This window comes from Crocodylus siamensis, chromosome 7 (assembly GCF_052110815.1).
Source record: "Crocodylus siamensis isolate JL-2025a chromosome 7, ASM5211081v1, whole genome shotgun sequence".
In the NCBI taxonomy this organism is placed as follows: Eukaryota; Metazoa; Chordata; order Crocodylia; family Crocodylidae; genus Crocodylus; species Crocodylus siamensis.
In genome coordinates this window covers 44,620,835-44,646,533 of record NC_143401.1, presented here as the reverse complement: position 1 = coordinate 44,646,533, position 25,699 = coordinate 44,620,835, and the positions used below count along the sequence as shown (strand labels likewise).

The 25,699-nt window shown below is 48.1% G+C and overlaps 1 protein-coding gene across 15 annotated transcripts in view; it reads right to left on the bottom strand.

Annotated features, from left to right (window-relative positions):
• Positions 1–327: 327 nt before the first annotated feature.
• Positions 328–25,699, bottom strand: part of LOC149859739 (uncharacterized) — a 39,918-nt gene continuing 14,546 nt past the window's right edge. Inside the window, exons 2-6 of one of the 15 annotated variants that reach the window (XM_090057808.1) lie at positions 21,286–21,467; positions 6,734–12,198; positions 6,412–6,475; positions 6,167–6,294; positions 1,234–2,984 (exon numbers count right to left, since the gene is read on the bottom strand). In XM_090057808.1, the coding sequence (XP_089913934.1) occupies positions 6,473–6,475; positions 6,734–7,012 (282 nt within the window). In that variant the 5' untranslated portion in view covers positions 7,013–12,198; positions 21,286–21,467 and the 3' untranslated portion in view covers positions 1,234–2,984; positions 6,167–6,294; positions 6,412–6,472. Of the gene's footprint in view, positions 802–1,233; positions 2,985–6,166; positions 12,199–21,285; positions 21,468–25,699 lie in introns of those variants that run through there. The other 14 variants (XR_016443540.1, XR_016443541.1, XR_016443535.1 and 11 more) reach the window with 14 other exon arrangements.

Sequence of the window (25,699 nt, the reverse complement as noted above, 5' to 3'; positions counted from 1 at the left end):
TTGTCTTAACCTGGATTTTGTGCTTTGAAATAAAATATTTTTATGTCCTTGCTGTGTGTCAGTGATGAATTAAGAATTATTCCAGGGCTCATCCCGCCTTGTCTTATGTTTCATTTATGTATGGTGTTTACACAGTTACATGTCAACTCTGTTTTCAGAAAGTGTGAGGTTGAAACAACAAAGTAAACACAACTATAGGTTGGTTAATGAAGAGGATCTTTAGTTTAGTGTTTTATTGCCTCTCCCCAGTGGCTGTGGTGGGAGTATATAGCTGTTCATTTTCAAGGCAAATTATATGTTTTCCCATTGTTCTCTTTGTTCCTTGCATTTGCTGTTTGATCATGCATTATGTCCTGATATTCCACTGATGATCTGAACATATTGGAAATGGAATGTTTTGCAGTTAACATTTTGTCTTCATACTGAGTGTTAAATTGTACTTAAGTTCGGAGGAAATGCAGGAGTAGGGTAGAGGGATGGAAGGCTTCTGTTCCTTTATAAACCAGAAGGAACTATTTAACAGCTTGGTGGCTGAAGAAAACAGCAAGGAAAAATTCAGCCTGGGGGGATTTCTTTAGCAGCAAAAACTTTTTGTACATGAACTCAAATACTGTACTTTTGTGTGGAAGAGGCTCTTGCTTGAGAAGACCAGCAATAGTATACTTAATTAAATGAATTAATCTGGACCTCAACAGCAGATGTCACTGGAGTCTGTAGTTGTAAGAAGGATGATTTTGGAGAACAGGAGATCATAAAATGGATGAGAAGACTGGATAATTCAATTATGCTGACCTTCATTACCTAAAAGTATGCATAATATTACATTTCTCACAGTATTTCTGCAGGTCTAATCTCCAGAACATACAGAACATGATATTATGATTATTATTCTTCAATGTACTACAATACTTGATTTCATACAGACTATGAAACAAATGGTGGCAGAACACAATAAATTTCCAATTGTAGGTTGACATCAATTTAGTCAGGATTTTTCCTCAGGTGTCAATTACAATGGCTCAGGGGACAAAAGATATTTAGTCCTGAAGCAAAATAAGCAACTGCTTTTTTATTTATTTATTTATTTATTTTTCCCCATGAGATTCCAGGAGCTGTCTATTCTAGAAACACTTTCTGTTGTAGCTGCTGTCTCATCTCTGTTTTATGCTATCAATCGCATACAGTTTTGTCAACATCACACATTCAGAAATAATGAGTCAAGTTCTCTCATGAAATCATAAAATGTATTTATTTAAAAAACACTTTTGGGATTCTTTTCATTTGCTTTCATTGCCTTTGAGCTTTCTGAATGCACTCATTTGCAAGTTTTCTTCCCCAGTCAAGATGTCTAGAAATGTATTTTTCTTTTTATACTAAATAGGAATTCTTAAATAGGGTATGAATTTGTCTTACCCTAGGAACACGGTAATACACAGTGGAGCTCCTACACTGGCTTTGGTTCTGTTGTAGCTTAGATCTAGCAAAAAGAGGCATCTGATGATTTTGTCTCTTGATATGGCAAATATAAGGACATAAACTCTGCCCCTCATGGAGGAGGAAACAGTTGGAAATGTTCCAGTAAAACAAATGGAACTATTAACAGGTGTAAGTAGATGTTATAAATCCATGGTGGGAGCATATGTGGCAGGCCACTAGGGGGCACTCCTGCATTGAGCCACCCACCTCCCTGCACCCGACCACCTTGCAGGCTCCGAGTGATTTCTTAGGGGTGCCTCATGTCTGGCTGTCCCCCTTTCTGGAGCACACTCATTAGCCTGGGGGTAATGTAAGCTGCCACCACCCCGAGAAGGGACTCTCTCGGCCCTGTGTCTTTGGGGAAACACAGGCCTAATAGTCCTACAAGTACTCGACCCAGTACAGGCACTTGGAGCACTTCCCCAAGTTGGGGGCGAAAAAGGAAAAAGTCTCCTTTAGTCCACAGACCTAAGGGGCCTCTTAGGCATAATTAAGACCCACTCCCCAATAAGTCTCCTATACCAGTTACAAAGGAGAACCTTATTGATGACAGGGGTAGGGTGAAAATAGGGTACAAGATAGAGCAATATCATAGAAATCCCATAGAGCAAAACAGTCTGGCTGAGGTAGCCTTTTGATCACGCATCTGAGTTACTGCCAGCTATATATCTAACCAGATCTCGAGTAGCTTACTCACAAGCATCATCCAGAGGCTGTTGGAGATTCCTTCTAGAGGCAGGCCATTCCTCGCTCATGAGTTACGGGGGAGAAAGCCAGTTTCAGATGGTAAACCTCCTCTCTAAGTCTGATTCCCCCACATGGCTGCTGCCCCCTCCTCCTGGGCAGTCTTAACTTATCTAGCCCTGGTGATCTCATTCATCTGGTCCAATGGAGGCCAGCACCTGTTGGCTGTTGGCCAACCAATTTGAAATGCATCACTAGTTGCCAGGCAAACTCTAGCCCACTAGGTAGAAGCCCCTCACCCAGGTAGCTGATACCAGTCATGTAGGCAGAAGGAGCAGGTTTCTCCCCTCCCTCAGGAATGTAGCCAGCTTGGGTTACGGAACGAGATAAGGTAAAGGTGTGTCTCCTCTGCTGGGCCCATCCTAATCAAATTGTCACAGCACAGAAATTTTGGGGAGAAACAAAGGTGGCTTCCTGCCACAGCATATAGCTGTGATTATGTACCTGTTCCAAGGAAGTTGTTCTCGACTGTAAATCCATATGCCACTGGAACCAGTGAGAGATGTCATCTTCATACATGGTCTGTATTTAAATATCAGATAGCCATGAGCACACATCATTGCAGGTCATGATAGTGTAGTTCTGTAGCATAGACACAACTCTCGTAAACAGTGCTCTATCCTGTTGGCTGTCTTTTACCATGTCTCTTTCTCTTTTGTATCTTGCACCCAGGTGGTGGGTTCCTGCAACCTTGAATCCATGCTGGACTACTTTCATAGTATGTGGAACCCAGATTACTTTGGGTTGTCTTCTCAGCATGATAACTTTGTCAGAAAAATGTTATTATATAGTTATGTTCAGCCTGAGAGGGCGCATCCAGACAAGCCTGCATGTGCATTTTGTGGCATCTCATCCCGGGGGGGCAGGGGACCTATCCATCCTGAGAAGCCACCCCCACACAGCCCCCCACACCCACAGTCTCCGCACAATCCATCTACAAACCCCAGCACAATCCCCATACCCCCCCAAAGCTCACTCTTACAAATCCTACCCCCACCCACAAACTCCCCCAATTTTTCCCCCATCCAAATTGCTTTACACTTGTTTCATAGTTTGTAGGGTCAGAAGGGACCTGAGCAGATCATCTAGTCCGACCCCCTGCCATGGCAGGAAAGAGTACTGGGGTCAAATGACCCCAGCTAGATGTTCATCTAACCTCCTCTTAAACACCGCCAGGGTAGAAGCCTGCACCACTTCGCTTGGAAGCTGGTTCTAGACCCTAGCTGCCCTGACTGTGAAGTAGCGCCTCCTGATATCTAACCTAAACCTACCCTCTGCCAGCTTGTGACCATTATTCCTGGTCACTCCTGGGAGTGCTTGGGGGAACAGTGACTTTCCCCAATGCCTGCTGATTTCCCCCTCCCCCCCCCCCCGACTAGTTTATAACAGGCCACAAGATCCCCCCTCAGCCTTCTCTTTTGGAGGCTGAACAGGTTCAGGTCCCGCAGCCTGTCCTCATAGGGCCTGCCCTGTTGTCCCCTGATCATATGAGTGGCCCTCCTCTGGACCCTCTCGATGCTGTCGACATCCCTCTTGAAGTGCGGTGCCCAGAACTGGACGCAGTACTCCAGCTGCGGCCTGACCAATGCTGCATAGAGGGGAAGGATCACCTCCTTGGATCCGCTTGAGATGCATCTGTGGATGCATGACAAGGTGCAGTTGGCCTTCCTTACTGCCTCTCCACACTGCTGGCCTATGTTCATCTTGGAGTCAATGATCACTCCCAAATCCCTTTCTGCCTTTGTGCTGACAAGAGGGGAGTTCCCCAACCTGTAGGTATGGTGCCAGTTGTTCCTCCTGAGGTGCATCACCTTGCACTTGTCTGTGTTGAAACCCATCCTATTCTTGTCCACCCACCCTTGTAACCTGTTTAGGTCAGATTGTAGCCTGCTGCATCCTTCCAATGTTCCCATGTCCCCCCACATCTTAGTGGCATCAGCAAATTTGAACAGGGTGCTTTTTACCCCCTCATCCAAATCACTGATGAAGATATTGAACAGTGCGGGCCCGAGGACCGAGCCCTGCGGAACCCCACTGCCCACGTCCTTCCAGGTTGAGAAGGACCCATCTACTACCACCCTCTGGGCACAGCCCTCCAGCCAGTTGGTGACTCATTTGACTGTGTGGGTGTCTACACCACAGCCCCCCAGTTTAATGAGAACAGGGTGAGAGACGGTGTCAAAAGCCTTCCGGAAGTCCAGGAAGACTATATCCACTGCTACCCCTGCATCTAATGATCTGGTGATCTGATCGTAAAAGGCCACCAGGTTGGTCTGACAGGACCTACCATTGATGAACCCATGTTGGTTGCCCCTAAGCATGCAGTCTCCTGCTGGCCCCTCCTGGATGTGTGCCAGCATAATTTTTTCGAACAGCTTGCCTAGGATCGAGGTGAGACTAACCGGCCTATAGTTTCCCGGGTCTTCCTTCCTGCCTTTTTTGAAGATGGGGACCACGTTGACCCTCTTCCAGTCCTCCAGTACCTCACCAGAGCACCACAAGGGCTCGTAAAGTTGTGCCAGGGGACTTGCAATGACCTCGGCCAGTTCCTTTAGAATTCTAGGGTGGAGATCATCTGGGCCGGCTGACTTGAATACATCCAACCCCTCGAGAAGCTCCCTAACTAAATCCTCGCTAACCCGTAGCTCAGGTGTGCCTCCCCCGGGGCCTGAGGGGGGCCCAGCAGGGAGGTGGCTGTTCTGGTCCCTACTTAGGAAGACGAAGGCAAAGAAATCGTTAAACGTGTTAGCTTTGCCGTCTGGTGTGACGACCACGTTACCCATGTCATCCTGCAAGGGCCCCACGTTACCCGGGACCTTCTTTTTACCCCCTACGTATTTAAAAAGAGACTTCTTATTGTCCTTAATCTGGGAAGCCAGTCCCAGTTCCATCTGTGCCTTGGCCTTCCTAACTGCCCCCCTACATCCCTGAGCAACTACAGAATAGCCCTCCCTGGTGATGACCCCTTCTTTCCACTGGGTATAAGCCTCCTTTTTAGCAAGCAGACCTTCCCAGATTCTTTTGGTGAGCCACAGAGGCTTGTGTGCTCTCCTGCTCCCTTTGATCCTCGTTGGGATTACCTTCCTTTGGGCTTGGAGGATTGTCTCCTTAAGGAGCGACCACTCTCCTTGGACACCTAGCTCCCCACTCCCCCGGGACCTCAGTGCTTCTCCAACTATCCTCCTTAGCTCGTTGAAGTCTGCCCTCCTAAAATCCAGGGTCGCTGTCTTACTGCATGCCTTTTCCACCTTGCGCTGGATGGTGAATTCCAGCAGGTGATGATCGCTGTCGCCCAGGTGGCCGAGCACTCGCAGCCCCCTCACCAGGTCATCACCCGTAGCCAGCACTAGGTCCAACAAGGCATCCCCCCGGTGGGGCTGTGCACCTCCTGGGTTAGATGGAGGTCCTGCACTCTGGCCAAGAACCTACGTGAGCGTTCAGACCTGGCTGACTGTTCTTCCCAGCAGATGTCCGGGAAGTTCAGGTCCCCCATGACTACTACATCCTTAGCCTTCACTACCTCTGTGAGCTGACCCAAGAATTCCTGGTCAAGCTTTTCTCCCTGGTTGGGAGGTCTGTAGTAGACTCCCACCATTACGTCCCTTTCCCCTCGACTGCCTTGTACTCTAACCCAAAGCACTTCAGAGTGCCCCTCTCCTGACTCCTTGCTTATTAACGAGGATGTGTATTCCTCCTTAATATAGAGCGCCACACCCCCACCCCTCTTTCCTATCCTGTCCCTCCTGTACAGCCTATAGCCCTTGACATTGACCGCCCAATCATGTGTTTCATCCCACCACGTTTCCGTAATCCCCACTATGTCTGGGCTGGTGTCAGCCAGCAGGAGGGTGAGTTCCTCCTGCTTATTGCCCATACTACGAGCATTTGTGTAGAGGCATTTGAGGCCTCCTGTGGGTGTGTGCTGACCCCCTAGTCCCAGCGTTACCTCTCATCAGTCTGGGCTGGGCTGTAGTTGTGGGTGCTGTTTGGTCTGGCAGTCTGATATATCCTCCGCTTCATCTTCCCCTTCCCCCGACGAGCCTAGTTTAAAGCTGCCGGAGGAGGTCCGCCAACCTAGAAGAGAACACACGCTTATCTTTAGGGGAAAGGTGGAGCCCATCCCACCCCAGCATGTCTCTTGTTGTGATGTGCCGGTCGTGGTTGAGGAAGCCAAAGCCCTCCTTGAAGCACCATTCCTGTAGCTGCCAGTTGGTCTCCGCGATGTTCGTTTCATGTTGTCTGCCTCGTCCACTCACTGGGAGGATAGAAGAGAAAACCACCTGTGCGCCCATCTCCTTCAGCACGCACCCCAGAGCATGGTAGTCCTCCATCAGGCGGTCAGGGCTGCTCCTGGAGGCATCGTTAGTACCCACATGGACTAGGACCATAGGGTAATAATCAGTGGGCTGGATTACGGTCTGGAGCATCCCTTTCATGTCCTGAATCCTCGCTCCATGTAGGCAGTATACCTCGCGTGCCGAGGGGTCCCGGCAACAGATAGGGCCCTCCGTACCTCCAGGATGGAGTCACCAATGACGATCACGCGACGCTTCTTCCTCCTGGCCTTCTTGCCTCCTTCAGCTTGCACAGGACGCCGTGTGTGTGGAGTTGCCTCCTCCCCGGTTTCGCCCTCTCCGTCCTCCTCCTCCAGGGCTGCCAGAGCTTCGTACCTGTTCTCCAGCCGGACTGTAGGAACAGGTGCTGCCATGTCTCGAGCGTCCCTGGCATGGGAGGTGACCGTCTGCCACTTAGCAGGGGAGGGCTCATCTTGAGGTGCGTCCTCCTTGGTCATAAAACCCTGCAGGGAAAGAAAATAGCTATCAATTTCTTCCTCTGCCTCCCTGATTCCCCTCAGCCTGCTGACCTCCTCCTGGAGCTCCCTCACCTGCGCCTCCAGGGCCCTAAGGCGGGTGCCTGCAGAACAGGTGTGGGGGTCCCCAGTCCCTGCCCCCCCCAGGCCTTGCTGGGCAGCTCCCGCAGGCCAGGGGGTTGGGGGACGCCAGCCCCCCTGCGGTCTCCATCTGGGTGGAGGCGTCAGACAAGCCCTGGGAAGGCCGCGCCCCCCGGGCAGGGGCCCTGGCAGCACTCCGTGTCGACACCATTGTAGGAGTTCCTAGCTGAGTTTGGGTCCTCTGGCCCTTGCTAACAAGAGTCAGTCTCTCGGCCCCTCCTGCTCCCCCTCCAGTGCAAACGCCGGCGCGCTCTTACAGACCGCGCCTGTTTGCGCAACTGGGGAGCGCGGCTCCCTACCAGCTCAGCTAAAAGGGATCCGGGGGGCTTCCCCTCTGGATCCGGCTCAGCTGCGCCGGCCCCTCTGCCCCACTTACCTTAGGGAGATCAGCTGCTGCTGCCCCCACTGCTGCTCCGCTTCTCTCGCCTCTGCTCCGGGTCCGGTAAGGGGGCACACGTGTGTGCAAGACACCCGTGTGCCTGTGTCCTAACTCTCCCCGCTGCTCCTTGCTCCTGAGTGCCGGAAGCTACATCAAACCACAGCTTTTAAAGGCTGTGGTTTGAATTTCCCGCCTATCCTCTAACTGCCAATCAGGCGCTCCGGACTTACTGGAAGTGCCTGCCAGCGATCCCGCCCCCCTGCTCTCCCTCGCTGGGGGGACCCGGTGCCTCCCGGAGGGATACCCCCCAGGGTGCTCCCTGGCTTGGGGGACAGTCCCCCCCCCCCAGCCCACCCTGTTTGCGCGCTCTGTTTACGCAGCTCCCTACTGGCTCAGCTAAGAGGGATCCAGGGGGCTTCCCCTCCGGATCCGGCTCAGCTGTGCCGGCCCCTCTGCCCCACTTACCTTAGGGGGATCAGCTGCTGCTGCCCCCGCTGGTGCTCCGCTTCTCTCGCCTCTGCTCCGGGTCCGGTAAGGGGGCACACGTGTGCAAGACACCCGTGTACCTGTGTCCTAACTCTCCCCGCTGCTCCTTGCTCCTGAGTGTAAATGTATCAATAAAAAATTGTAAATGTATCAATAAAAAATTGGCCAACTGCTGCAGTGGGTAGAGAGTACAAGGAGCACTCCAGGTTAGAGCTACTTCAGCAGTTCAGCTGGCACAAGGGGTAGTGCTCAGATACCAAGTGGCCAGGTCTCATAAGCTCCTGTCTATCTGTATCTTCCAGAGATCGTGGGCCTTAAGGCCCACCTAGTTAACTAATAGCCCCTATTGTATGGGGCCAAAGTTTGAAAGATACAAAAAAAACCCCCAAACAAACAAAAAAAACCAACAACAACAAATCAGTTGTGAGACAACTAAGGAAGAAAAGGGTAGGAGTGACATGGTCAAAGATTCAAAATCTGAAAAGTTCTCTGGAAGGGGACACCAAGCAGGAGCCCCCAGGCTGCACCCACCAGTTCTCAAAGGCTTCCCAGGAGCTTGTGGACACTGCCCACTGGTGCTTTGTCTAGAAACATGCATGGACAAGTGAGAGAAAAGCAGTTCCACAGTCTCCAGGCACCTTCCTGGTCAATTATAGGGACCCCTTGGCCAAGGCCAAGAGGAGGTTGACCAGGAGGTCCTGGGACTTGGTGGGGCCACAGATTGGGTGACAAAAAAAACTAAAAGGTGGGGGGTGAAATTCAACCAGAACCTCAAGAGGCTTTGGAGGTGGAGGAGCTGCAGCCTTGCATACTCAAGGGTCACATGCACCACGGTCTCCCTCTGGCCCCAGAAGCGGCAGCTCACCACATACATGCCCATGGTGATGGCTCCTTGGAGGAGCTGCCAGCTGAGTCATCCCCAGTGCCTTGTGGGATGACAGTAAAGTACAGACTCAGCTACTGGGGTGCCTCAGCCATGCCCGCACCAAGCACGTCCCACTACTTGGTGTCTGTGTGGGACACAAGGGCAGCATGATGGGCAGTGTGGTGCACAAGCATGTAGCAGTGGCAGTGATGCATGGTGGAAAAGCAGACCATTCTGGTGTCCTCCAGCTGGCTCATGTGGTGGAGTGGGGAGTGCCGTGAGCCTGGGCGAGGTGCCAGCCCCACAACAAACTCTGGTGGGCTGGAAGACATGGGTGGAGGGGGAGCAGGAACTGCTGCCATGCAGGACCTGTCAACAAAAGCAAGGGCATTGGGAGGTAGGGCAGATTTCACCTTCTGGACCAGACAGCAGGTTGCATATGTTCTGGGTAGACCCATGCACCAGGCCAGTGCAGCGGGGTCCACTCACTCCTGCCTATCATAACTCCAGGAGTTCTCCAATATGGGTGACACAAGACAGCCTGTCTTATGACCCTGTCACAACTGGGGTGCTGCTCCCATCAGCACCTCCAGCTTGGGTGTTCCAGAGCAGGGGCTCAACGACTAGGTCAGTGCCCTGGGTGACTGTAGTGGCAGAGGCCAGTCTCCAGGCCTGGAGGAGGTCTTGGTAGAAATCTGGCAGCCCTTGCAGGTCCTGCAGGGAGAAGCCCCACAGGCTGAGGAGCTGCCAGTCATATTGGAGCCCCTGCAACTGGTGGAGGAAAGCACACCCCAGGTGGCCCCATGCCCTGTGGCCACCAACACCATATAGCAGTTGCTGCAGGGTCTGAAGGCAGAATGCCAGGACTTGGCTGTGCAGGCAAACCCAGCTCTGACCCCCCTCCCACAAGGGGAGACTCAGGACCTCTGAAGCGACACAGTGCTGTCCCGGCTAGAAAGGGTGTGGAAGCGGTGCTAGAGCGTGGACAGGACCAGCTGGTTCAGCACCAGTATTCTCCCACACAGGGAGAGACATCTCAGGAGGCCTGTCCATGCCCAGAGAAGCTCCACCACCCTTGCTTCTAGTTGGTGCCAGTTCTCCGGCAGGGAGGGGTCTGTGGGGGACAGGTAGATCCCCAAGTAGAGCAGTGAGCCTGCACTTCAGCAGATCCTGCAGAGTGCGGGTTGGAGTGAGGCCACCTGTCACCCACCACTAAGCCAAAGCCCTTGACCCAGTTGACCCAGGCAGAGGAGGCCACCAAGTAAAATGCCTGGCAGGCCTCCACCTGTGGCAGGTCACCTTAGTCCTGGACCATAAGAGGTACATTGTCAGTGTATGCTGACAGGACCAGCTGTCCTGCTGGCTCCTGGAGCATCAACCCCGCCACCCACTTCCACAGGAGAACAAGGAAGAGCTCCAGGGCCAAGATGTACCTCTGGCCTGACAGTGGGCAGCCTTGATGCACCCCTCTCCTGAATGGGATGGGCTCCGTCAGGGTCCAGCTGAGCTTTACCAAACATTCTGCAGTGGTGTACAGCACCTGGAGAGCCTGCAAAAAGTGGGGCTGGAACCCAAAGGACCACAGCATGCCTTTGAGGTACTGTTATCCACTCTGTCAAACACCTTCTCTTGGTTTGGGGATAGGAGGGTGAAAGACAGGCCCTCCCAGTGAGCTAGCTCCAGGAGGTGCTGAACCAGGTACAGTTTTTCGAAGATGAAATGTCCAGGCACCGTGTACATCTGGTTGGGATGAATTATGTCCATAACCACGGACTGCAGGTGCAGCGAGATGGCCTTCGCTGCCACCTTGCAGTCCATGTAGAGGAGGACCTACATGGTATCATGTGTCTGGGATACCAGTTCTCCAGGTCCTGGGGATCCCCCTTCTTTGGCAGGAGGACCAGCATGGCACTCCAACATGACAGGGGGAGCTCCCCACTTCCCTCAGATTTGGCCCAGACTGCAGCAAGATCTGGGCTGAGGACATTCCAGAAAGCCCAGCAGAACTTCATGGTCAGTCAATGCCTTGTTGCCAGGCATCAGGCAGAGGGCAGCCAAAAACTCAGCCAAAGTGAGAGGAACTTCCAGCTGGTCCCAGTTGCCTATGCTGACTTGTGGGTGTCCCTCCCACAGGGTCTGACAATTTTGGCATTGTTTGGATCCAAGGAGAAGGGCTCTTCATAGAAGGCCAGCACGTGCTGGCGCATCTCACCTGGATCCATGAGGGGAGACCATCACCTGCCAGAAGGCAGGTGATGTACTTCTTGGCCCCCCACCTCCTCTCCAGGACATAAAAGAAGTAGGAGCTGTGGTCTATCTAAAGCACAAAGCTCTCCTGACACTCTCGACAGAGGGATGGGTTGAGAGATGAAAACAAATGGGAAGCCTATGCTTTCAGAATGTGGGGGAGGGAAAACACACACGGGCTGGGGAAACTCGAGCTGGCTTACTCAGCCACACAACAAACACCAGGGCAGGGAGAGTGGACCATAGGACTTACCACACAAGGGCAATAACGCACAGGGAAGGCTGGTGAGGCAGGTATAAAAGATGGCTGGAGCTGTGGAGGGCCTTTGTTTGTTGAAGTTCAGTACAGAAGACCCTCAGGCCTCCAGCCAGGCACTCAGCAGCAGAACAATAGGCTGGAAAACAAAACAAGATCAGATGCTGTGAGGCAGCTGTGGGGGAGAGTAGGAACAATCAGTCAATTAGGGAGTAGTCCAGTGCAGGTGTGGTATCAGGTGGTGCAAGGTGGTGCAGCAGGGAATCTCCCTGTCTCCTGAGACGGGGCAGTAGCAGAACAATGGCAGCAGCAACAGCAGCAGTGATGGTAGGAACTGTCCAATTCAGCTACTTAGGGTGTGCTTCTGGTGAAAGTGGAGGTGAAGGTCAGGGCTGGCCTGCCAAGGCATCTGGGACAGGCAAGGCACCTTTTGGCTCTGGCAGTGATGGTGGGGGAGGGGCCCACAAGCAGTGCTGGCTCCCTCCCCAAGCAGTTCCCCAACTGTGGCTTAGTGGCAGGCTGGAACAGGGGTGCAGAAGCTGGGGTGTGGTGCTGGGGTGTGTTGCAGTGCAGTGGGTCCCTCCCTGACGGTGGGCAGCAGCATGCAGCAGAGGACCTACCTCCATGGGGTGAGGCAGCAACAGCAGCAGTCCAAGGCAGGAAAGGGTACAGCCACCTTACTCCCAAAAGCTCTGAGACCAAGCTAGCAGTAGCCAGAGGCAGGAAAGGGCCTGGTCATCTTATGCCCAGAAGATCCTGAGACCAAGCTTGCAGCAACCAGCAACAGCAGCCACCTGGGACATGAAGGGGTGTGGCCAACTTCCTCCCAGAGACTCCTCCCCCAGAAGCTCTGGAGGGTAAGTAGCCCTGAGCTGCTCACCAGGGCAGATTTTTATATTGCTGGGGCCAGTAATGCTGAACCCATGCTTCAGCTCCCCTTGGATGCAGATCTGGTCTGAGCTGGACAGAGTTATTTCACCCCAAGTGGCACAATTTGTCCCACACCAAAGTACATATCTGGGCATGTGTGCTGAGGCAAAAATCCCTGGCGCAAATTTGTACTGCTCTTATTTGAGCTGCTGCAAGCACACATGCCTGCATGTGTGAATGTGCCCAGAAACTCCAAATCAAAGAAGTTCAGATTCATTCAAAAAAGTTAATCTGCACTTGTTATGTTACCTAGATATTTCATAGGTTGTTTTATTCAACTTTCTGGATAATTCATCCACTGTATCAACACATCCCTGTTTTTTTGCTGAGATACAAATCCATGTTTAGGGCTAATTCATATGCTGAGCTTAGAACTATTGTATATCAACTCTGCTTATTTACTGAGACTGGACAATTACAGCATGTTGCATCACCCAGTAGCAACAGTTAAGTAACAATGTTGATAAGCAAGGACAGAACCCACTTGACTGAAATAATAGTACCAATAATTCAAAGAGTTTCAGTTAGAAGGGGCAAAATCTGAAGGTTTGTCAGGGCTTTTTCAGGCATGTGGAGAAGCAAAAGTAATCTGAAACAACTTTTAAGAGTGAGAATGCAGTATGAATCTATAAATGGATGAATTATAGAAAAACAGCTTTCAAAAAAATAGCAATCAAAGTTGTAAGGGAGGACATAAGTAAGTAGAGGGCTAGAAAAATGGATCTCCCAGGGCAAACATTTTCTCTTGAAACACTTGTCTGGAAAAAAAAAAAATCAAATGTTATATTATAACCCCAGGACATGATAATTTAATCCAGCAGGTGCTGTTTTACAATCTAAGCCTGAGTAAACAACCATAAAGAATGCTTATAGTGAGTTTAATGTTTAGTGAAGTCTGGGTCAGAGAGACCTTCCAATGCTCAAAGCTTCAAGAAAAGAAAATGAATGAACTGAATTTTTGCTCAGACACAGAATAAATGATATATTATCATAGAAATGGCTAGGTTTTTCATTCTGATAACATTTAATCTTTTTCTTTTGTATCAAGAGGAACTCTTTTGGTAAATTGCACTAGAATTTTTCTCAAGAACCTGAGGGAATTAGGGTCTGGGATAGAATGAGATCTTAACACACTGCTGTCAGGATCTCATCCACCTAGCATCATGGGTTATTCAGCAACTGTGGTTTTATAAGCTGTGCTCAACTCAGATGTCTGTGTTTTGTAATGATGTGTTTATGCCACTGGCTAGTGCTGCCCCTGTGACTTCAGCTACACAGGAAATGGTTCTTCCTTCTCTGTTGAGGCTGTGTTGCTAGGTGAGGTTGGAAGAAAGGGTTCAGAACCCAAGGAGGGGAGTATCTAGGATAAGGTATTAAAGATTAGTCCTACCTGGTATTAGAATGACATTAGCTACCAGTTTATTCTACTTCCTTGGTTATTTTAATAATGTTGCTTAAAATGGAACATAAAACCTATAATACCTAATATCCAAACATAATACCTATAATTGTGTCAGTCCATATTGTACCACGTCTCTTGGTGCCTTACTAATCTTCCTAATCTTCTTGGAAAATATGCCAGTGGTTGTCCTTCTGACAATTCACCTGACATGCCTTGATGGGAGAGTTTAGAATATGGTACACAAAAGCAGGGTAGTTACCATAGTTACAAGCCTTGGTTTATTTCTCCCAGATTTATTAGTAGTACCTATGTTGTTACACACACTAAAATCCCAGTTCAATTAGAATCAATGTAGAAGGTATCAAAGTCACTGAAATAAGTGAGCTGGCTCTTGCTCAGCTCATTTAAAGTCTTTTCTTCTATCAGTCTCTCATAGCTTCAATGTGGAGTCTCTGAATCAGTTGCTCTTCCCAAAATAAAGGACAGGGCTCACCTCTCTCAACTTCTGTTAAGTCCCCACCACTTCTTTTGAGTAGTGATTCTCCCTTTTGCTATATGCTCATAGTAAGACTTCATGTCTGTGCAGATTTCCACAGCTCTGTTTGGCTGCCTTCTCTCTCTCCATCCCTTTCCAGGGAATGCACTCTGCTGACAGCAGCTTTTAACTGCTTCCAGTTTTTCATTCATTTCTGGCTGTTAATTGCTCTTTCTTTCAGGTTCAGGGATCTAAGAACAGCGTGGCTCAGCCTGATGATGTCATCTCCAGCCCCCACCAGCTTCCCACACTCCTGGTAAGTATAGGCTGCCACTACTTTCAAAACAGGGTCAGAGCTAATCTCCCTGTTACATATATCAAGAGAGGATTAAGAAAGTATTCAAGCAACAGATGGGTTATTACTGTTTCAGATTTTAACCAGCCAGTTTCTTGAGCCCACATTAACATAATGCAAATGTAATTCAGTTTTCTGGAAGGAAATTGGCCCAGGCTTGGACTGCTATAAATAATGTGGGTTGACAGTCACACTCAATTAGCTTCAATATGGATAACCCTGAACTGTCCACATGGATGCAGTAATTTAGTTTTTATTAAACATGTACACATCTGATTCAATCAAGAAAAACATGAAGAGCCTGAAGGATTATCAGTTCAAATTATGATGTAATTAGACAATGAGCCTACATCAGAAGATTTGCAGAAGGCCATTACATTGATTCCTGGGAACAAGGCATATGGCAATAACTGTTTGCCTGCTGAAATTTACAAAAGTGCCAATGATGAATTACTTCAAAAGCTTCATGGAGTTCTACTGCTCTGTTGGAAAGAGAAAGTGGTACCACAAGATTTCAAAGATGCTTGGTTTGTAGCATTATATAAAAACAAAGAGGATAGAAGCTATGATAACTGTAGAAGTATCTCTGTGTTGAACACTGTCAGAAAAATTGTCACTCATATCATGCTTCCTAGGGTGCACTCTCTAGGTGAAAGAATCTGTCCTGAAAGTCAGTGTGGTTTAGGACATTCTGCCATTAATATGATATTTTCAGTCAAACAAGATAAGTGTAGAGAAAAATGAATATCACTGTACATAGTCTTCATTGATCTGAAGGCTGTCAACAGACAGAAGAAACTGAAGAAATTGCCCAAACTCTTGAACGTTATTTGCTCATTACATCAAAGTATGAAGGCAACTGTAGTGTACGAAAACAAAGAATCAAATGCCTTTGACATCAACAAAGGAATGAAACTGGAATATGTCTTAGCACCATGCTTTTTAACATCTACTTTTCATTCCTGTTTCTCCATGCATTCAAGGACAGCAATGATGGCATTTATCTTTGAACCAGAATAGATGGAGGCTTGTTCAACATTGCAAGGTTTAAAGCAAAAACCAAGGTGAAAGAACTGGTTCTGAGAGATTTCCTGTTTGCATATGACATGGCTCTGGTTGTCCACACTGAATCTTTCCTGCAAAATCTCTTGGGCAGATTTTCTGAATCATGCAAGAGCTTTGGGGTGGCAATTAGTTTCAAGAAAACTGTGATCATGTATCAAGGGGTGAAAGAACCAATACTTGACATCACTCTGGAGGTTAAATCTCGGTGTTGTTGACAGTTTTTGCTACTTTTGTTCTACAATCAGCAGGAATCTTGACCTTCAGACTTAATTAACAGAATAAGAAAAGCATCTAAATATTTCAGGCTATTAGAGAAACATGCATGGAATAACATCAAACTATCAGCTAAGATGAAGTTATGAATCTACGAGACTTGTGTATTGTCATCCCTACTGAACAGTTTTCACATGAGGTATCTGTGTAAGATCCTAAAAATAAAGTGGAAAGACAGAATACCAAACACAGAGGTACTAGAGTGCACAGGACTGACACACTTAGAAACCACTATCAAGAAAAGGAGGTTGCGATGGATTGGCCATGTCAGGAAAATGGGAGAAGACTGTACCCCCAAGAATATTTTGTATAGTGAGATTTGAGATGGCTGTAGAAAGCAGGGTTGCCCTCTGTCACGGTACCATGGTGTGTGCAAAAATGATACAAAGTTGTTCAACATCAGTGAAAAACCTGGGAAGAGTCTGCAGAATCCTGTCCAATCTGGAGGGAAAAATCTTGCACTGGGTATAGCTCAACATGAAATGGTTGTGTTCCAGAGGATGGAAGCAGTGACAAAGAAAAAAGCAGCAGGCTATAATTTTGGACTCCAACTTAGACAATGTATGGATCTGTGAAACTTGTAACAAGCTTTGAAGCTCTCAAATTGGGTTTATCAGACACAAACAGATTCATCAGGCATCTGACTAGAACTCTTACATGTACACTGTGGTCCAGAGGATTGACAATTGCCTACTACACATCTGATTATGTACTTTAGTGGCCTACATCCTTGTGATATATTTTGCTGTCTGCTGAAATGACCTGAACAAGGTTTTTAAAACCTGCTTCAAAAAACCCATTTGGCACAGTCATTACATACTCAAAATCAAAGATACACTGAGAATACCTGGGAAAGTGAAGCTAGCACTTTCCATTTAATATCCTCTTGAGCTAGTTTGGCTAACAGAAAAAAGATGATAGAACAAGTGTCATGTGCTTTGCTGTTTATATGTGTAATATGAGACTACACCCATCTCATTTTTTCTCTATCCTTTATGAAAGATTTTGCATTAAGCAATTGCAAAAAGCAATAATGTCTTTGAATTTAAACTGCACAGTTTGAAAGGATGCAAAGTGCCTTAAAGCAGCACTATACATAACAGATATTAATCAACAATATCTGAAAACAGCCATAAGCAACATCAGATAAATACCTTCACTATAAAATGTAGGAGTCACAGTTTAAACAGTGACATAGTGATTGAGTTTGTATTACTAGGTAGATCCTCTGAAAATTACATGTACATTATTCTGTACAAAGTCTTCTTTTCCAAGTTGAACCTAACAAATGATGTACTATGCCTAGATAAGTTGCCAGAACACTGAATACTGTCCTAAAGATATGTGCTGGATCCTTAGATTAATCCATGCAGCATTTTGGAAACCACTGAAAGAGCTTCTAAAGTTCCTGGAACAGACATCCAGCTGAAAATTGGACACCCCACCTGGCAGACTTTATAGGATTTGTGTAATACAGATTACATCTGTCCATGGCCAAAGATGGAATATTTGAAGCAGTTTCAAATGCTTTTGCAATGGTCCAAACAGTGAGCATTCAGCCTCTATGGTGAACATGCTTAAAAAATGGCCAAGCTGCTTCAAAAAAAAATCTTAAATGAGGAACATCTCTGAAGCACTTCCCTTTGAAGTTCCTCCTGAAACATCTGTACAGTCTACAGAGTGTAGTGGAGGGGTTGCTCGGTCCTCTGAGATCCTTCAGTGCTCTGCTTCCTTGAGCCACAGCAGGAGAGGGAGGGAGAGTGGAGCGAGTGGCCAATAGGTGTTCTGTGCTCAGGAATAACCCAGGAGTTGGAGAGAAGGATTCCCTGCATGTCTTTGGCTCTAGAGGTTACTGAGGATCACGGAGCACAAAGGAGAGCGCTCATGCACTGGGGAAGTGCTGGAAGATAGAGCAACCCCTTATTGCATTCCTTAGCTGGGGTGTTCTAGTGGTGAAGAGGACATGGATGGAGACTGGATATGACAATACTAGTTATAATATATATATATATAATATATAATACTAGTCGACAATCTATAGACTGTTGTGACTGTTGTGATATAAAGACGGATCGTGTCAAACTGATATCTGACCAAGAACACAAGCTGCAGCAACCCAGCCAGCCACTGTTTTTATGTTTGCTTGGAGGCTCCCCCAACTTCCCAGCACTCCATAGCACTTCTCAGAAGTGAGTCTGAGCTGGCTATACTAAATTCAATTGAGTGTAAAGAAAAATAAATTACAGTATTGCAATGTCCATTACAGACCCTCTATACTTACAATAGGTCTCAGTGCCAATATCTTAATTTCTCAGTTTCATAGTTTCATAGTTCATAGGGTCAGAAGGGACCTGAGCAGATCATCGAGTCCAACCCCCTGCTATGGCAGAGAAGAGTACTGGGGTCAAACAACCCCAGCAAGGTGTTCATCTAGCCTCCTTTTAAAGACCCCCAGGGTAGGAGCCAGCACCACTTCTCCTGGAAGTTGGTTCCAGATCCTAGCCGCCCTGATCGTGAAGTAGCACTTCCTGGTATCTAGCTTAAATCTACCCTCTGCCAGCTTGTGACCGTTATTCCTAGTTACTCCTGGTAGTGCTCAGGGGAACGGAATCCCCCAATGCCTGCTGGTCCCCTCTGACTAGTTTGTAACATGCCACTAGATGCCCCCCAGCCTTCTCTTGTGGAGGCTGAATAGGTTCAGCTCCCGTAGCCTCTCCTCATAGGGCCTGCCCTATTGCCCCCTGATCATGCGAGTGGCCCTCCTCTGGACCCTCTCCATGTTGTCCACATCCCTCTTGAAGTGCGGTGCCCAGAACTGGACGCAGTACTCCAGCTGTGGCCTGACCAGTGCCACACAGAGGGGGAGGATCACCTCCTTGGACCTGCTTGAGATGCATCTGTGGATGCATGCCAAGGTGTGGCTGGCCTTCCTGACTGCATCCCCACACTGTCGGCCCACGTTCATCTTGGCATCAATGATGACTCCAAGATCCTTTTCTGCCTCTGTACAGATGAGAAGGGAGTTCCCCAGCCTGTAGGTATGGTGCTGGTTCTTCCTCCCCAGGTGCATCACCTTGCACTTGTCAGTGTTGAATCCCATCCTATTCTCATCCGCCCATACCTGTAACCTGTCTAGGTCTGATTGCAGCCTATTCCTCCCTTCTAGCGTCCCCACATCCCCCCACATCTTAGTGTCATCTGCAAATTTGAACAGGGTGCTATTTACACCCCCGTCCAAGTCGCTGATGATGATGTTGAACAGTGTAGATCCAAGGACTGAGCCCTGTGGAACCCCACTGCCCACATCCCTCCAGGCCGATAATGACCCCTCTGTGTGCAGACCTCCAGCCAGTTGGCGACCCGTTTGACTGTGTAGGTGTTGACACCACAGTCCCCCAGTTTCTTAAGGAGAACGGGGTGAGAGACAGTGTCAAAGGCCTTCTGAAAGTCCAGGAAGACTATGTCCACTGCTACCCCTGCATCTAAGGATTTGGTGACCTGGTTGTAGAAGGCCACCTGGTTGGTCTGACAGGACCTGCCTCTAATGAACCTGTGTTGGTTGCCCCTAATACTCTCCCCTGCTGACCCCTCGTGGACATGCGCCAGAATAATTCTCTCAAAAAGCTTGCCCAGGATTGAGGTAAGACTAACTGGCCTATAGTTTCCCAGGTCTTCCTTCCTCCCCTTTTTGAAGATGGGAACCACATTGGCCCTCTTCCAGTCCTCTGGCACCACACCAGAGCACCACAAGTGCTCATACAGCCATACCAGGGGTCTTGCAATGACCTCAGCTAATTCCCTCAGTACTCTAGGGCGGAGATCGTCCAGACCAGCTGATTTGAATACATCCAATCCCTCCAGAAGTTCTCTGACTAGTTCCTCATTAACCCTTGGCCTAGGTGCGCCTCCTCTGGGGTGTAAGGGGGGCCCAGAGGCGGGTGGCTGTTCCAGTCCCTGCTCAGGAAAATGGAGGCAAAGAAGTCATTAAATAGGTTAGCTTTGTCATCTGGTGTGACGATCAAATTTCCTAGCGTATCCTGCAGGGGCCCTATGTTACCCAGAAACTTCTTTTTGCCCCCTACGTATTTAAAAAAGGACTTCTTGTTGTCCTTGATCTGGGAAGCTAGTCCCAGTCCCATCTCTGCCTTGGCCTTCCTGACTGTCCCCCTGCATTCCCGAGCAACCACAGAATAGTCCTTCCTGGTGATGGCCCCTCCCTTCCATTGGGTGCGTGCCTCCCTTTTAGCTAGGAGACATTCCCAGATGCTTTTGGTGAGCCATGGGGCTTGTGTGCCCTCCTGCTCCCTTTGATCTGTGTTGGGATTACCTCCCTTTGGGCTTGGAGGATCGTCTCCTTAAGAAGTGACCACTCTTCTTGGACACCTGGCTCTCCTTCCCTCCGGGACCTCAGTGCTTCCCTGACTATTCTCCTTAGCTCATTGAAGTCCGCCCTCCTGAAATCTAGGGCTGCTGCCTTGCTGCAGGCCTTTGCCACCTTGTGCTGGATGGTGAATTCCAGCAGGTGATGATCCCTGTCGCCCAGGTGGTCGAGCACCTGCAGCCCCCTCACCAGGTCATCTCTGGTGGCCAGCACCAGGTCCAACAAGGCGTTTCCCCTGGTGGGGCTGTACACCTCCTTGGTTAGATGGAGGTCCTGCATTCTGGCTAGGAACCTACATGAGCAGTCAGACCTGGCTGACTGCTCTTCACAGCAGATGTCTGGAAAGTTCAGGTCACCCAGGATGACCATGTCCTTTGACCTAACTACCTCCGTGAGCTGACTTAAGAATTCCTGGTCTAGCTCTTCCCCTTGGTTGGGTGGTCTGTAGTAGACCCCCCACTGTTAAATCTCTTTCCCCTTGACAGCTTTGTATTCTAACCCAGAGCACTTCAGAGTGCCCCTCCTTTGATTCTTTGCTAATTGACGAGGATGTGTATTCCTCCTTAATGTAGAGTGCCACGACCCCACCTTTCCTCCCTGTCCTATCCCTCCTGTACAGCCTATAGACTTTGATATTCACCGCCCAGTCATGTGTTGGGTCCCACCATGTTTCAGTGAGCCCCACTATGTCTGGGTTGGTGTCAGCTAGCAGGAGGGTAAGTTCCTCTTGCTTGTTTCCCATACTACGAGCATTTGCATAGAGGCATTTGAGGCCTCCTGTGGATGTGTGCACTGGCCCCCTACTTTCAGCATTACTCTGGCCCCTGTTGCTTACCTGTGTATATGTTCCGCTCATCGGTCTAGGCTGGGCTGTACTTGTGGGTGTTGCTTGTTTGGCAGTCCAAGGCTTCCTCCACTTTCGTCTTCCCCTTCCCCCAACGAGCCTCGTTTCAAGCCCACCAGAGGAGATCTGCCAACCTAGATGAAAACACACGCTTACCTTTAGGGGAAAGGTGGAGCCCATCCCATCTGAGCATGTCTCTTGTTGTGATATGCGGGTCATTGTCAAGGAAGCCAAAGCCCGCCTTGAGACATCATTCTAGCAGCTCTGGTTCTGGAGGTGACTGTCTGCCACTCTGCAGTGGATGGCACTTCCTGAGGTGTTCTTCCTTGTGTGTGGCCCTGCAGGGAAAGGAAATAGCCGTCAATTTCATCCTCTGCTTCCCTGATTCCCCTCAGCTTGTTAACCTGCTCCTGGAACTCCCTCACCTGCACCTCCAGGGCCCTAAGGCAGATGCCTGCAGGACAGGTGTGGGGGTCCCCAATCCCTGCCCCTCCAGGCCTTGCTGGGCAACTCCTGCAGGCCAGGGGGTGGGGGGACGCCAGCCCGCCCCGGGCTATGTCTGGGTGCAGGCTGCTTCCTTTACAATGTGTTCCTTGGCAGCTTACCGTTTCTACAATATTCCACTATTAAAATGTCTGCTTTGTACTGTATCTTTTCATTGAGTTTATGAACTGCTCAGCTGGTAAAGGATAATTTAGCAGACTAAGAATGCCATACTTGGGGCACAATGGATCAGCTGATTTGATAGTATGCAAGTCTGTCCTTCAGAGATTTTGAACTCAGGCTGTCACATTACATGTTTATTCTTTAATTATCCCATGAAGGGAATGGGAAGAGTGACTTGACATGATGCATACAGAATATGAATAGCATCAGTGGTGTTTATATGGAAGTGTCCGTCTGTACCAAGAGTACCCAGGGGTGACGTGGTTGTCAAAATAAAAATAGGACATAATACTTTTCCTGCTTAAATGTAGTTGTATATCTACAGGGTAGAACCATTTGATTTGAAATCACATTAGATTTAAATAAAATTTAAAAAGAGACAACTACACTTCAGGTCCTGTGTTGTAGTAACTGAAGCCTATCATGCTCACCTTAGGTTTTACCTTAATTGTTGAAAAAGTGGGTGGAGAGTCATAGTACGTTGTAGTTGGCTATAATCATATATGTTAAAATAAAAAATACAAATGGTAGGCAGACCACATTTATCTAAACAAAAAGGCTTACTGTCCTGAAACCATAACTGGCAAATAAGAACACAATGAAACCAGAAACCAATGGATCAAAATTGGTGTGGTAGAAAGTAGACCTATAAGGCAGACAAAGTAATGGGATTTATAATTCTGCCTTAAGAAACAACTCTGGGTGAAGGATGGGGGCACTGGAGAGAGTTTCATTATCATGACTCCTACTTTCACCATCTCCTGAAACTCTAGGAACCACCCTTTCACTTTTGGCAGTATCAGAGTAAGTCAGAGTTATCCAATGGGTCTGATGACATCTTCATTTCCAACACCAAGCAACATCTGAATTTGTCCTTTTCCATCTCCATCTTATTCTTTTCCTATCTCTCACTTTTGCCTTCTGTGTAAAAAAAAAAAAAGTTGGACTTAGTCAGCCACGTCTCTTCCAACACTTTTGCGTGCTTGTGACTAACAAAGCTACTAAAAACTCTTAGTTTAACAGGCCAACTTTGGTTCAAGTTTGCCAGGTCTCAGAGTGACTGATAAGGTCATGTACTGTGTTTACTTTTCTCAGCAGTGAGGTTGCAGGTAAGAGTAAACACCAAAGGCAGAAGTTAAAAGGTCTACTATTGCTATTCTTTTCTGTTCTTTTTTGTGTGTTTCTTGTTTCATCTTCAAGAAAATGGGACTGAACTTTAGCAACGGCAGCAGTAGCAGCAACTCCAAACCAGCTCAACTAACTTGTCCCTGGAAGGACATTTAATACCATGCCTTATATTACCTAAGAGACTGTCAAACATTTTTTTTCAAAAGCTGATAAAGAGGAAAATAATAAGGAATACTGTTAAAATGAAAGACTGTCTTAATAATTTACTTTGATATGGTTGAACTGTTTTCCTTCTTTTCCAGTATCTTTAATAAAGGTTAAAATTATAATGTCACTGTGTTGGGATTCAACAGGATGAAGTCTGTCTTCATAACACTGAATCATTTTTCATTATTTAGCACTATACAGTGACAAGGTCATGTTGACATCTTTTATTCTCAGGGCCCTTTTATTGCATCAAAATTAGCATACTACCTTATCGCCAAAGATGTGGGTTGTTTTAGATCTGCCATAAATCTGAAGAGCATGTTATCCTTCATACCATAAGTAATAGAATATCTATGGGTGTGTCTTTATGGCTCCCCTCCTGACCCTGAGTCCATCACTCACAGAATAAGCCCCATCCATTTATTCCTGCTGGGACACAGCAATTAGGCAGAGTAGATTATTTGGGAGCAGCCCCAAATAAATCTGTGTTCTCTCCCTGGGTCCACTTTACATGTACTCTGGGGATGGGTGCTTTAATTAGAATGGTCCTCAGGAGCCACTCTAATTAAGGTGCCCACAGCATCATGTGTATTCAGCATCCTGTGCTTCAAAATGGCAGCAGGAGTGCTTCAACTAAAGCTTGTTCGACAAGCTAATTTGTCACTCATTCAACAAGCTTTAGTTAAAGCACCCCTGCCACCATTTTGAAGTGCGGGGATGCTGACTACATGAGTGTGCTAATTAGCATGCTCCAGAAGACTTAATTGAGTCTATTCTGATGCACTGTAATTACAGAACGTTGGAGCAGATGTCTCACATGTCTACAGGCAGGCTCTCTTGAGACAGAGTCCAAATATAGTTGTGTGTACGTAAAGCCAATCTGACCTGTACATTCAGCCTAATTGCCAGACTCTGGATTGACCAGAGGGTGGGAGTGAGTGGGAGCTATTTTATTGGTGGTAAACTGCACTTGGGAGGGAAATTGTTGACAAGCCCTTTGTGACACTCATTATCCTCTTTCATTATAGATTAAGGTTTTTGTCATTATACTATCCAGATCCATTGCTTAACACTGCTGAACACAATTTCTGAAAATACAGCAGAAAACAGGACAACAACTCTTGCATTTATAATATAAATGATTTTCCAATCATTAATCAAAACATTTGCAGTTCCTACTTCATGGCAGGGGAACCAATAATAAAAAATGAGAATAGAGGTGTACTATCATTTTCTAAAATAAAATAATGAAGAAGTTGGGGCCACAGATACTGATGCTTATCAATTCATCATTAATTTATTTTCCTTTATTTTTAATTTTTATTTATTAACATCTTTGTACAGGGTCAGTTCTACTTTCAAAGTTATGCAACTTCACGAAGAAGGATTCGATCCTCTTTTAGACAACAGACCACAAAGAGTTTATTGAAGCTTTTAGGCTAACAGAATTGGGTCCCTTAGCACAAGTAATAGAGGGTCATGTGTTAGGAACTGGAGGTTAAGGATTCAATTTCCACTGATGAGAATGCACCCAGGGACTCTGTGTTAAAAGTGGTTACCATAGTACTTTATGTTCAAGCTGGATGGGTGATGTTTGGTCCATCCACAGGCTGAAACTGGCCAGTGGGCCTAATCTGGTGTATGGGGTGGGCACAGCTGGGGTACATCTCACTGCATAGAGAGGGGCAAGGGGACAGCCTGGCCACATTTCAGTCACATGGGGAAGGGGTGTGGCCTGGCCCTGATCCAGCTCTGTGTGGGGGGGGAGGGTGTGGCCTGGCTCCTATCTGGCCTCACATGGGAGGGAGTATGGCCCAGGTCCAACCTGGTCACCCAGCTGTGCAAAGCTTGGGAATTTGGCAATGGGGTGGCAGTATTAATCGGCACTGCTTCCCTGCTGTCAATGTTCCTGATTCATGGGGAGCCTTGTGGGCTGGATGACATGGCTCCATGGGACAAATTTGGCCCTTGGGCCAGGGGCTTGAGCATGCCTGTTCTAGAGCAGCATTTCTCAACCTGTGAGTCATGAACCTAAAGTATGTCTCAAGAATATTTCAAAGGGTTGTGAGCAAGTGCCAGAGAAATGTGCAAAAGGATGGCATTCCCCTTGCAGGTTAGCAGCATTTCAGCAGCAAGCAGCTGTTTGGAGCATGGACAGCACACAGCCAGGCAGGGAAGTGGGAGCAGTCTCAACAGCCAGATGAAGGTAAGTGTATGGGGAGCAGGGGTTGGAGGTCCAGGGCTTGGGGACTGTCGGTGGGGGGGCAGTACGTGTGTGCTTATATGTGTGTGTGCATGTCTGGGGTGTCTGGGGGGGGCAGGTGCCTGCCGGCACAGGGGGAAAGGGGTGGCTGGGCACCAAGGCTGTGGCAGGATGGTGGAGGGGGCACTGTGGGTTGGCCACTGGCAGGGGCAGGGGGTGTGGGTTCAGACAAGCCATTGATCTTGGCAAATAGGTCCTGGTACAAAAAAGGTTGAGAACCACTGTTCTAGAGTATAGAGCACTTTGAAGGAGCTATTACTAACTATATCCAATTAATTTATACGGCTGTATGAAGCTTCAGATCGC